We start from the raw sequence: 12,522 nt of genomic DNA, 5'->3' as shown, positions 1-12,522 counted from the left end.
AAAGCGCTGCATACCCTGGATCTGGTGCGTGCTCTCCGGATCTATCTGTCTCGCACCGCTGCTCTTAGGCGGTGCACTTCTCTTTTTGTGCTAACCACAGGTCGGCGCAAGGGCCTCTCTGCTTCTAAGCCGACCTTAGCCCGTTGGATTAGGTCGACCATTTCGGACGCCTACCAGTGTTCTCAGGTGCCTCCCCCGCCGGGGATCAAGGCACACTCGACCAGAGCTGTCGGTGCCTCTTGGGCTTTCAGGCACCAGGCTACGGCTCAACAAGTCTGTCAGGCTGCCACTTGGACTAGCCTGCATACCTTTTCGAAGCACTACCAAGTGCATGCTCATGCTTCGGCAGATGCGAGCTTGGGCAGACGCATCCTTCAGGCGGCTGTCGCCCATTTGTGAAGTTAGGTTCTGCCTACTTCTTAGTTTTTCTGTTTATTTCCCACCCATGGACTGCTTTGAGACGTCCCATGGTCTGGGTCTCCCATAGGAACGCTAAAGAAAAAGAGAATTTTGTTTACTTACCGTAAATTCTTTTTCTTATAGTTCCGTATTGGGAGACCCAGCTCCCTCCCTGTTGCCTGTTGGCAATTTCTTGTTCCGCGTGTTTTCACCGGCTGTTGTCGTGGACAGAGTCTCCGGTTGTTCCGGTTTTTGCTCTGTTTTTACTTGTGGGTGGCTATTCTCCTTCAGCTTTTGCACTAAACTAGCTAGATCTGGTTCTCCAGGGGGTGTATAAGCTCAGAGGGAGGAGCTACACTTTTAAGTGTAGTACTTTGTGTGTCCTCCGGAGGCAGAAGCTAAACACCCATGGTCTGGGTCTCCCAATACGGAACTATAAGAAAAAGAATTTACGGTAAGTAAACAAAATTCTCTTTTTTTTTCTTTCTACGTTTTTTTAATTTAATCTAATAGTCAGACCCCATGATCTGTAAGTTATCACCCATCCTGTGTATAGGTGCTACCTTGTTTTCACTGGATAACCCTCTTAACTAAGAAGTAGACAAAGAAACGTTGCAGTGAATACAATTGTGAAATGGTAGAACAAAGAAGTTAAAGCAATAATTCGGGCAAACTTTTTGCACTGTTAAATCTAATGTCAGGTCTAAAGGTACCGTCACACTAAGCGACGCTCCAGCGATCCCACCAGTGATCTGACGTGGCAGGGATCGCTGGAGCATCGCTACATGGTCGCTGGTGAGCTGTCAAACAGGCAGATCTCCACAGAGATCCGCCACCAGTGACCCGTGAAACGACCCTGTGCTTGGTAACCATAGTACACATCGGGTTACTAAGCAAAGCGCTTTGCTTATAGTTACCCGATGTGTACCTTGGCTTTGTGTGCAGGGAGCCGGCTTCTAGAAGCTGCGGACGCTGGTAACCAAGGTAAATATTGGGTAACCAAGCAAAGCCTTTGCTTGGTTACCCGATGTGTACCTTGGTTACCAGCGTCCGCAGAAGCCGGCTCACTGCTCACTGCACATTCAGATCGTTGCTCTCTCGCTGTCAAACGCAGCGATGTGTGCTTCACAGCAGGAGAGCAACGACCAAAAAATGGTCCAGGACATTCAGCAACGACCGGCGACCTCACAGCAGGGGCCAGGTCGTTGCTGGATGTCACACACAACGACATCGCTAGCAAGATCGCTGTTGCGTCACAAAAAATGTGACTCAGCACCGATGTCGTTAGCGATGTCGCTTAGTGAGACGTGACCTTTAGGGGCAACTTCTGACCTCCTAATTCTCACCTCCTGGACCCTGCTGTACATCACATACAACATCAGCCTTATCTGAGGGCTCCTGAATAGTACATAAAATAGTCATCAAAGATCCATATCAATCAGTAGATACTTTTTATCATTCATTATCTTGTATCTTCAGATTATCATCCTATTTTCGTAGTATTGCTAGATGCACACTTTGTACAAAGCTAGTTCAGCATTTAGAATTGTGTGCAGCAGATTTCATTGTAAAAGACAGAACAACTGGATGTGGAAGAGATGGATATTACTGCCCTATGTTCTACCACTAAACTACCCCACAAAACCAAGTGGAGTGATTAAAATATAGTACAGTAATACCAAAGGGGTATAACCGTGCAGATATACAGCCATTAAAGGGAATCTGTCAGCAGGTTTTTGCTACTTCATCTGAGAGCAGCATAATGTAGGAAAAGAGACCCTGATTTCAGCGATGTGTCACTTTTACTGGATGCAGCAGTTGAGATAGGAGATTTTAGATGTAGCAGAGCTGAGAAAGGTAGCCCCACCCACAGCACAGCTTTCTGTGTATTTTGTATATTGACGGTTGAACTGTTCATCAGAGGAGGAGGCGGTGAGGGTCTCAGCTGTAGCCCTAGCAGTGATAATCTCATGGTGATAAAACAATCATTTTATGAAAACAGCAGTCACATCCTCCTCTGAAATGTGTCTCAGCCTCCATCTCTAGCTGTCTTCAGATTACATAGAAAAAAACCTGCTGATAGATTTCCTATAAGGATACTGAGAAAGTTGGCTAAAAGCCTTTTTGACTTCTATAACGCCATATTCTAAAGAGGCCTTTTTTCTATAAAGGAATTCTCTTCAGAGCCGTTACTTCACTTTTAAAGGGGTTGTTCACTACTGGACAGCCCATTCTTAACTGCTAAAGTGCCCCGGACAGAATTATAAACCCCCACATACCTCCCAGAGCAGCACCATTCCTTCCGATGTTGGCGCTGTCTCCGGGCAGTCGTGGGGTGTCCTGTCATGTGACTGCTGGCCCCAATCATAGTGTTTTTCTATATGTGCTTGTAAGATGACAGATGTATTCCTTTATTATACTCTGACCTATCTGGTAACGTTCTCCTCTTTGCTGCTGCAGATCTGCCGCTTGTGTTTCCAGCACAACACTCCACTGGACGCCATTGCACAGTTCCGAAAACACATAGATCTGTGTAAGAAGAAGATCGGCAGCGCTGAATTGTCCTTCGAGCACACGGCCTGGATGTCTAAACAGTACGGACCTATTACAGATTGCATTAGCTGTTTGTGCTGATTGGATATTTTATGAAGTCTAATGTCAAATTTGGTTAATAATATTTTTTATTTTTGTTTTAAAGATTTCAGGCATTTGGAGATTTGTTTGATGAGGCCATTAAGCTCGGGCTGACTGCAATTCAAACCCAGAATCCTGGATTTTACTACCAGCAGGCGGCATATTATGCCCAGGAGCGCAAGCACCTAGCAAGCCTTCTGTGCAATCATGATGTATGTCTGTTCATTTTATCCTTTTGTATAGGTCATTGCTAAATCATAAATGTATCTTTTAAAGGGAATGTGTTACCAGGTTTTTGCTCCCCCATCTGAGAGCAGCATAATATAGGGGCAGAGACCCTGATTCCAGTGATGTCACTTACTGAGCTGTTTGCTGTCATTTTGTTAAAAATCAGTGTTTTTCTCTACTGCAGATCTAGCAGTTATACAGAGCTCATGAATACTACGCTGGACTATCTGCAGCAGGACAAGTAGTTTTCTAATGGTAATCTACTGCTGATTAAACAGTGATTTTATCAAAAATACATTAAGCAGCTCCAAAAGTGTCACATCTCTGGAATCAGGATCTCTGCCCCTACATTATGCTGCTCTCTGATTAGGTGGCAAAAATCTGGTGACAGATTCCCTTTAAGGCTAAGTTCACATTTCCGCTAAAATGTATCAGTCGAAATCCGCTGCTATGGTAAACAACGGAATCCATTTAGCAGATTCCGTTGTGTCACATAGACTTGCATTAGTGGCGGATTGCGACTGATGACCCTGCGTTGCGTCCGCTGCGTCACGGTCCGTCGTTTTTTGACTGACCGCCGGGCGGGGAGCAACGCAGAATGTAACGTTTTTCGGGCCGTCGAAAACAACGCACCGCGCAGGAATCCGTTGCCATCCGTCAAACTTGCAATGTATGTCTATGGTGCTGGATTCCGTCGTAATCCGTCTTACGACGGAATCCAGCGCTGGATTCCTACATGCTCTACTGAGCATGCCCAGCATGTTTGGCACACCCACTGGGCTGTCCCAAACACAAACGGATCATGACTGATCCGTCAAAAAACGGACGCACAGCAGATGTAACGGACGCAACGGATCCGTTTTTTCACAGGATTCCTGTGAAAGGAATCCTGTGAAAAAACACATCAGTTGCATCAGTTGACATCTAAAAAACAACTGATCCGTTGCTGACGGACCTGACGGATTGAAAACAACGGAAGTGTGAACTTAGCCTAAGGCTTTTGTTCAGTTTAGTTTTCTGAATATAGGGATGATGATGATAATTTGTAGCTGATTTATACTGGCTCTGGTGTCCTGGGTACTTAGCTCATTATTTTCTGAAATATTTTCTTTTAGTTATAGTTTTTGTTTAATCTTAATTTATTCTTTAAAACCTAAAGGGAATCTGTCACCACTTTGACCTTTTTAAACTGTTAATATGGGCATGCAGGTTATAGGATGCTGACAATAGTCTTACCTTTCATATCACATGCCTTGTTGTTGAAATATCATATTTTACCACTGTATGTAAATGAGCTCTTCCAGGCTATGGGGCGGATGCTGCATGGAAGATAACTCCACCTTCAGAGATTATTATTAATAATAAAGGGGGCGTTACTAGTGTGATGGCCGCTCTCTGCTCTCACTGCAGAGCTGTGTGGTTATAATTGACACTTCTGCAGTTGCCTCCCAGCTTCAGCCTCCATCTTGCAAGCAAACAGTATTGCAACATTATTGCAATGAAGCAGAGCTCAGGGAGCTGCAAAAATGTGATTGAAAGAAGTCAAATGTAATTTCTTTTTCGCTCTATTGGGAGACCCAGACAATTGACAATTGGGTGTATAGGCTATGCCTCCGGAGGCCGCACAAAGTACTACACTTAAAAGTGTTAGGCCCCTCCCCTTCTGCCTATACACCCCCCGTGCTCCCACGGGCTCCTCAGTTTTCTGCTTTGTGCGAAGGAGGTCAGACACGCACAGCACAGCTCCACAGATTAGTCAGCAGCAGCTGCTGACTATGTCGGATGGAAGAAAAGTGGGCCCATATAGGGCCCCCAGCATGCTCCCTTCTCACCCCACTCTTGTCGGCGGTGTTGTTAAGGTTGAGGTACCCATTGCGGGTACGGAGGCTGGAGCCCACATGCTGTTTTCCTTCCCCATCCCCCTTAGGGCTCTGGGCGAAGTGGGATCCCATCGGTCTCCAGGCACTGAGACCGTGCTTCATCCACAACTCCTGTGGAGCCTGATGGATAGGAGCCGATACCGTTCAGGGACATGGCCCTGCATCTTGGAGGTACTCTGTATCCCTGTGGGGACCGCGCACGGCATCACCTCAGCTTTGCTGGGTGTGCTAGTGCACCGGGGACCGCGGCGCTGACCGGGTCTATATGTGCCATTACACACTCAGCGTCGCTGAGTGTGTTTATATGTAAGGGCTACCGCACTAACCGCCGCTGCCATGGGACACTGCGGCGCGGCTGGGACTTGTAGTTCGCCGGGGACTTTCACGCCGGCCGCGCTTTTACGGCGGCCGCGTTTATTACTAGAGTCCCCGGCTTCCTTGTGGCCTAGTTTACTTTTCTCCCGCCCTCAGCCCTGACAGGCAGGGGGAAGGGCGGGACGCTGCACGGAGCGAGCAGCTCTGAGGGCTGGAGTATGATTTACATACTCCACCCCCCTCACTGTGCACGGTGTGAGCACCAGTTCGCGCTCTTTCTCGGCCACGCCCACAGCTCCCTCATCTCGTCAGGACGCCGCAGCCATTCCTGTCAGCTCCACCGACGCTGCAGAAGAGGGACAAGTCCTGGGAGACCCAGACACGGTCTCTGGTGGCCTCACAACCGCTTTAGGCGGCTGGTAAGCAGCACCTGTGGTGCGAACCCCATGGTGCTGTAGTGTATTGGTGCATTATTTGTGTATCGTATATACTTTACACTGTATGAGCACAGTTCATTCTGGCTATATACCCTTTTGTGTAACTCAAGGAAAACTATAGCATGGCGCCCACAAAAGGCAGGGGTGCCAAAACACAGGCTTATTATGCTGCCTGCGCCGCATGTAAGACCTCGCTACCGGCAGGTTCCACTGACCCTCATTGTGTGCAGTGTTCGACCCCTGTGCCACTTCTTCAGCCGGAGCCTATGCTAAGAGGGGCCCAGGGGGAGCCACCTGTTGACACTGTCCAGGTGACGGGGACTGAGTTTGCTAAACTCTCTGAGACTATGGCTAAGATACTAGAAGCCTTGCAGTCCAGGCCGGTATCTCAGCAACGGGACTCTGTTGAATCGTTGTTCCCGGGCCCCCCTCAGTTGGACCAACAATGTCCTCCCGGGGTATCTCCTGCATTCCAGTCTGAGGGTTCTGACTTAGACCCCAGCCCCAGATCGACTAAGCGGGCTCGCTTAGAATTTCCCTCGACATCATATTGTTTAGGGTCTCAGCGGGGGGAATCTTTGGTTGATGATGCGGAGACAGCTGATCAGGATTCTGATCCTGAGAGCGCTCTCAATCTTAATACTCCAGACGGGGACGCCATAGTAAACGATCTTATTGCGTCCATCCATCAGTTGCTGGATATTTCTCCCTCAGCCCCTCCGGCGGAGGAGTCAGCTTCTCAGCAGGAGAAATTTCGTTTCAGGTTTCCCAAGCGGACACAGAGTATGTTTCTAGACCACTCTGATTTCAGAGAGGCAATCCAGAATCACCATGCTTGTCCAGATAAGCGTTTTTCTAAGCGCCTTAAGGATACACGTTATCCTTTCCCCCCGGACGTGGTTAAAGGTTGGACTCAATGTCCCAAAGTGGATCCTCCAATCTCCAGACTGGCGGCTAGGTCCATACTTGCAGTGGAAGATGGGGCCTCGCTCAAAGATGCCACTGACAGGCAGATGGAGCTCTGGTTGAAATCCATCTATGAAGCTATCGGAGCTTCTTTTGCCCCAGCATTCGCAGCCGTATGGGCGCTGCAAGCTATCTCAGCAGGTCAAGCGCAAATTGAAGCAGCCACATGCACGGCCGCGCCACAAGTGGCATCCATTACCACCCAGACCTCGGCAATTGCGTCTTACGCTATTAATGCTGTCCTGGACTCTGTGAGCCGTACGGCGGTGGCGACCGCCAATTCGGTGGTACTCCGCAGGGCCTTGTGGCTACGGGAATGGAAGGCAGATTCGGCTTCCAAAAAGCGCTTAACCAGTTTGCCAATTTCTGGCGACAGGCTGTTTGGCGAGCGTCTGGATGAAATCATCAAACAATCCAAGGGAAAGGATACATCCTTACCCCAGCCCAAACAGAACATTCCCCAACAGAGGAGAGGGCAGTCGAGGTTTCGGTCCTTTCGGGGCGCGGGCAGGTCCCAATTCTCCTCGTCCAAAAGGTCTCAGAAAGAACAAAGGAACTCTGATGCATGGCGGTCTAAGTCACGTCCTAAAAAGAACATTGGAGGCACCGCTAACAAAGCGGCTTCCTCATGACTTTCGACCTCCTCTAGTAGCATCCTCGGTCGGTGGCAGGCTCTCCCGCTTTTGCGACGCCTGGCTGCCACAAATAAAAGACCGCTGGGTGAGAGACATTCTGTCTCACGGTTACAAGATAGAGTTCACCTCTCGTCCCCCGACTCGATTCTTCAGGTCTTCTCCGCCTCCCGAGAGAGCCGAGGCTCTTCTGCAGGCGCTGGGCACTCTGAAGGCAGAAGGAGTGGTGGTCCCTGTTCCTCTTCATCAACAGGGCCACGGTTTTTACTCCAACTTGTTTGTGGTCCCAAAGAAGGACGGGTCTTTCCGTCCTGTCCTAGACCTGAAACTTCTCAACAAACACGTAAAGACCAGGCGGTTCCGGATGGAATCCCTTCGCTCCGTCATCGCCTCAATGTCCCAAGGAGATTTCCTTGCATCGATCGATATCAAAGATGCTTATCTCCACGTTCCGATTGCCCCAGAGCACCAGCGCTTCTTGCGCTTCGCCATAGGAAACGAACACCTGCAGTTCGTGGCACTGCCATTCGGCCTGGCAACAGCCCCACGGGTTTTCACCAAGGTTATGGCTACTGTAGTAGCGGTCCTCCATTCTCAGGGTCACTCGGTGATCCCGTACTTGGACGATCTGTTGATCAAGGCACCCTCTCAAGAGGCATGCCAACACAGCCTCGACGCTACCCTGGAGACTCTCCAGAGTTTCGGGTGGATCATCAATTTTCCAAAGTCAAATCTGACACCGGCCCAATCGCTCACATACCTTGGCATGGAGTTTCATACCCTCTCAGCGATAGTGAAGCTTCCGCTGATCAAGCAGCCGTCACTACAGACAGGGGTACAATCTCTCCTTCAAGGCCAGTCACACCCCTTGAGGCGCCTCATGCACTTCCTGGGGAAGATGGTGGCAGCAATGGAAGCAGTCCCTTTCGCGCAGTTTCACATGCGTCCCCTTCAATGGGACATCCTACGCAAATGGGACAGGAAGCCGACGTCCCTCGACAGGACAGTCTCCCTCTCTCAGGCGACCAAAGCTTCCCTTCGGTGGTGGCTTCTTCCCACTTCATTATCGAAGGGGAAATCCTTCCTACCCCCATCCTGGGAAGTAGTCACGACGGACGCAAGTCTGTCAGGGTGGGGAGCGGTTTTTCTCCACCACAGGACTCAGGGTACGTGGACCCGGCAAGAGTCCTCGCTTCAGATCAATGTTCTGGAAATTCGGGCAGTGTATCTTGCCCTGAAAGCGTTCCAGCAGTGGCTGGAAGGCAAGCAGATCCGAATTCAGTCGGACAATTCCACAGCGGTGGCATACATCAACCACCAAGGCGGCACACGCAGTCGACAAGCCTTCCAGGAAGTCCGGCGGATTTTGATGTGGGTGGAAGCCACGGCCTCCACCATATCCGCAGTTCACATCCCAGGCGTGGAAAACTGGGAAGCAGATTATCTCAGTCGCCAGGGCATGGACGCAGGGGAATGGTCCCTTCACCCGGACGTGTTTCAGGAGATCTGTTGCCGCTGGGGGGTGCCGGACGTCGACCTCATGGCGTCCCGGCACAACAACAAGGTACCAATGTTCATGACACGGTCTCAAGATCCCAGAGCTCTGGCGGCAGACGCCTTAGTTCAGGATTGGTCGCAGTTTCAGCTCCCTTATGTGTTTCCTCCGCTGGCACTGTTGCCCAGAGTGTTACGCAAGATCAGGGCCGACTGCCGCCGCGCCATCCTCGTCGCTCCAGACTGGCCAAGGAGGTCGTGGTACCCAGATCTGTGGCATCTCACGGTCGGCCAACCGTGGGCACTACCAGACCGACCAGACTTGCTGTCTCAAGGGCCGTTTTTCCATCTGAATTCTGCGGCCCTCAACCTGACTGTGTGGCCATTGAGTCCTGGCTCTTAGCGTCCTCAGGGTTGTCTCAAGAAGTCATTGCCACTATGAGACAGGCTAGGAAACCAACGTCCGCCAAGATCTATCACAGGACGTGGAAAATTTTCCTGTCGTGGTGCTCTGCTCAGGGTTTTTCTCCCTGGCCATTTGCATTACCTACTTTTCTGTCCTTCCTTCAATCTGGACTGGAAAAGGGTTTGTCGCTCGGTTCCCTTAAGGGACAAGTTTCAGCGCTCTCTGTGTTTTTCCAGAAGCGCCTAGCTAGACTTCCACAGGTACGCACGTTCCTGCAGGGAGTTTGTCACATCGTTCCACCTTACAAGCGGCCGTTAGAACCCTGGGATCTAAACAGGGTGCTGATGGTTCTTCAGAAACCACCATTCGAGCCAATGAGAGATATCTCCCTCTCACGACTTTCGCAGAAAGTGGTTTTTCTAGTAGCAGTCACTTCTCTTCGGAGAGTGTCTGAGCTAGCAGCGTTGTCGTGCAAAGCCCCTTTTCTGGTTTTTCACCAGGACAAGGTGGTTCTACGTCCGGTTCCGGAATTTCTCCCTAAGGTGGTATCCCCCTTTCATCTCAATCAGGATATTTCCTTACCTTCTTTTTATCCTCATCCAGTTCACCAATGTGAAAAGGATTTGCACTCGTTAGATCTGGTGAGAGCACTCAGACTCTACATTTCTCGTACGGCGCCCCTGCGCCGCTCGGATGCACTCTTTGTCCTTGTCGCTGGCCAGCGTAAAGGGTCACAGGCTTCCAAATCAACCCTGGCTCGGTGGATCAAGGAGCCAATTATCGAAGCTTACCGTTCGGCTGGGCTTCCGGTTCCCTCAGGGCTGAAGGCCCATTCTACCAGAGCCGTGGGAGCGTCCTGGGCTTTGAGGCACCAGGCTACGGCTCAACAGGTGTGTCAGGCGGCTACCTGGTCGAGCCTGCACACTTTCACGAAGCACTATCAGGTGCATACCTATGCTGCGGCGGATGCCAGCCTAGGTAGACGAGTCCTTCAGGCGGCGGTTGCCCACCTGTAGTAAAGGGCCGTTTTACGGCTCTCTTACGAGGTATTATTTTACCCACCCAGGGACTGCTTTTGGACGTCCCAATTGTCTGGGTCTCCCAATAGAGCGAAAAAGAAGAAGGGAATTTTGTTTACTTACCGTAAATTCCTTTTCTTCTAGCTCTAATTGGGAGACCCAGCACCCGCCCCTGTTTTTTTGTGTACACATGTTGTTCATGTTGAATGGTTTCAGTTCTCCGAGTTTCCTTCGGATTGAAGTTACTTTAAACCAGTTTATAATTATTTTTCCTCCTTCTTGCTTTTGCACCAAAACTGAGGAGCCCGTGGGAGCACGGGGGGTGTATAGGCAGAAGGGGAGGGGCCTAACACTTTTAAGTGTAGTACTTTGTGCGGCCTCCGGAGGCATAGCCTATACACCCAATTGTCAATTGTCTGGGTCTCCCAATTAGAGCTAGAAGAAAAGGAATTTACGGTAAGTAAACAAAATTCCCTTCTTCTCCTGTTCTGTGTCAGTTACCTATCTCTCACACTAGCAAATCTGAAAATGAGCGCTAATAGTGTAATACCAGATGGATAGGTACGGTGTATATAGGAATATACACTCACCGAATTAGGTTGGGAAAGTCACAACCACTAGTGCGCATGAGATACTGGCGTCTGCTGCAGCCCCACGTGGATGAACATTCAAAATGGAGTAGAGAAGGGGTTAATGCCGCGCATCAGCCAAAATGAAGATGTGGAGATGTTAATGATGATAAACTATTTTTTATTCCATAGGTCTACGCGTTTTGAGGTGAAAACCTCTTCCTCAGGACCAGAAGTGATGTACTGTTCATGCACTTTTTATATGATGCATGCCATTTTCAGATCGTGCTGGCTCCCCTCTCTCTCTGTTTGGTTGTAGTTATGCTACAAATGTCTGGTGGCTGGTCACCACCATGCTATGCACGCCTGATCTTGGTTTGCAATATATTCCTCCTGTTGGTAGCTGTACACATTCAGTTGCCTCACCCTTTCCACAGGCAATGCTAATTAAGCACCATTCTTGGATCTGGTCCGCCTTTATCAATGGTTGCTGTCTGGCACTGGGAGGGTCAGTTCTGATATAGTCCTGGTATGTGTAGAGCTTGCTCCACATGCTGGGACCTGGGCTGGCCTCTATCCACAATTGCCTCTTTTGCAACATAGAAGCGGCTATATACAGGTTACAGGTATGTGTGCTCCATTATGGTTCTGCTTTTAACTTTATCTAGGAGGCCGCATGGCACATGAAATACAGAATATAGAGTAGGACCCCCCTATTGAGATTTGCCTTGACGTTGGCAGGGGTGGCTCAAAAAATTGATCAATTATTTGCTAAAAATCTCATTTATATTACAGTACAGTTGGAATAAATCTGTGAATTTGCACTTTTTATATGATGCATGCCATTTTCAGATCGTGCTGGCTCCCCTCTCTATGGAATAAAAAGATAGTTTATTATCATCAACATCTCCACATTTTCATTTTGGCTGATGCGCGGCGTTAACCCCTTTTCTACTCCATTTTGAATACTTATCTCACACTAGTAATGCCTCTTTTATTTATAATAAGCTCTGAAGGTGCAGTTTTCTTCCAGGCAGCATCCGCCCCATAGCCTGGAAGAGCTCATTTACATAAAGTGATAAAAGATAATTTTTTCAGCATTCTATGACCTGTATTCCCATATTAACAGTGCAAAAAGATCAAAGAGGTCAAAAATTCCTCTTTAAAGGTTTGGGGTTTGGGGGGGGGGTTGTCTTTCTTTTGCTATTATTTTATATTGTTGATGTGTGTTTTACATTCTTTCCATATATTGTCTGTTTAGCCTTCTGTAGTATATCCCAGTCCCGATCCTCTGGAGACCCCTAATGGTGTATTGGACTTCTATGGACAGAGAGCATGGAGACAAGGAATATTAAGTAAGTCCGCTTTGCATTAAAAGAAAAAGGCTTGAGCATTGGCGAGATGAGGTGTGGCGATGTCCACCCATCTGATTCATGAAAGTTATGCAACTTTAGTGGCAGAACTTGCTGTAGAAATATACTGGTCTGTGAATGGAGAGAATACATCCTGGCACTTGTAAGATGCACTCAGTTCATTAAGTGGC

At 49.0% G+C, this 12,522-nt stretch overlaps 1 protein-coding gene across 1 annotated transcript in view; it reads left to right on the top strand.

Annotated features, from left to right (window-relative positions):
• TRAPPC11 (trafficking protein particle complex subunit 11) overlaps window positions 1–12,522 on the top strand; it is a 155,308-nt gene that overhangs the window by 57,850 nt on the left and 84,936 nt on the right. The window contains exons 9-11 of the mRNA XM_075347156.1: window positions 2,860–2,993; window positions 3,098–3,245; window positions 12,241–12,334. Coding sequence (XP_075203271.1) covers window positions 2,860–2,993; window positions 3,098–3,245; window positions 12,241–12,334 — 376 coding nt within the window. The remainder of the gene's footprint in view (window positions 1–2,859; window positions 2,994–3,097; window positions 3,246–12,240; window positions 12,335–12,522) is intronic.

Source organism: Anomaloglossus baeobatrachus, chromosome 1 (genome assembly GCF_048569485.1).
Source record: "Anomaloglossus baeobatrachus isolate aAnoBae1 chromosome 1, aAnoBae1.hap1, whole genome shotgun sequence".
Taxonomy (NCBI): domain Eukaryota; kingdom Metazoa; phylum Chordata; class Amphibia; order Anura; family Aromobatidae; genus Anomaloglossus; species Anomaloglossus baeobatrachus.
The sequence above is the reverse complement of the archived record's forward strand: the minus strand, read 5'-3'. Positions and strand labels throughout refer to the sequence as shown.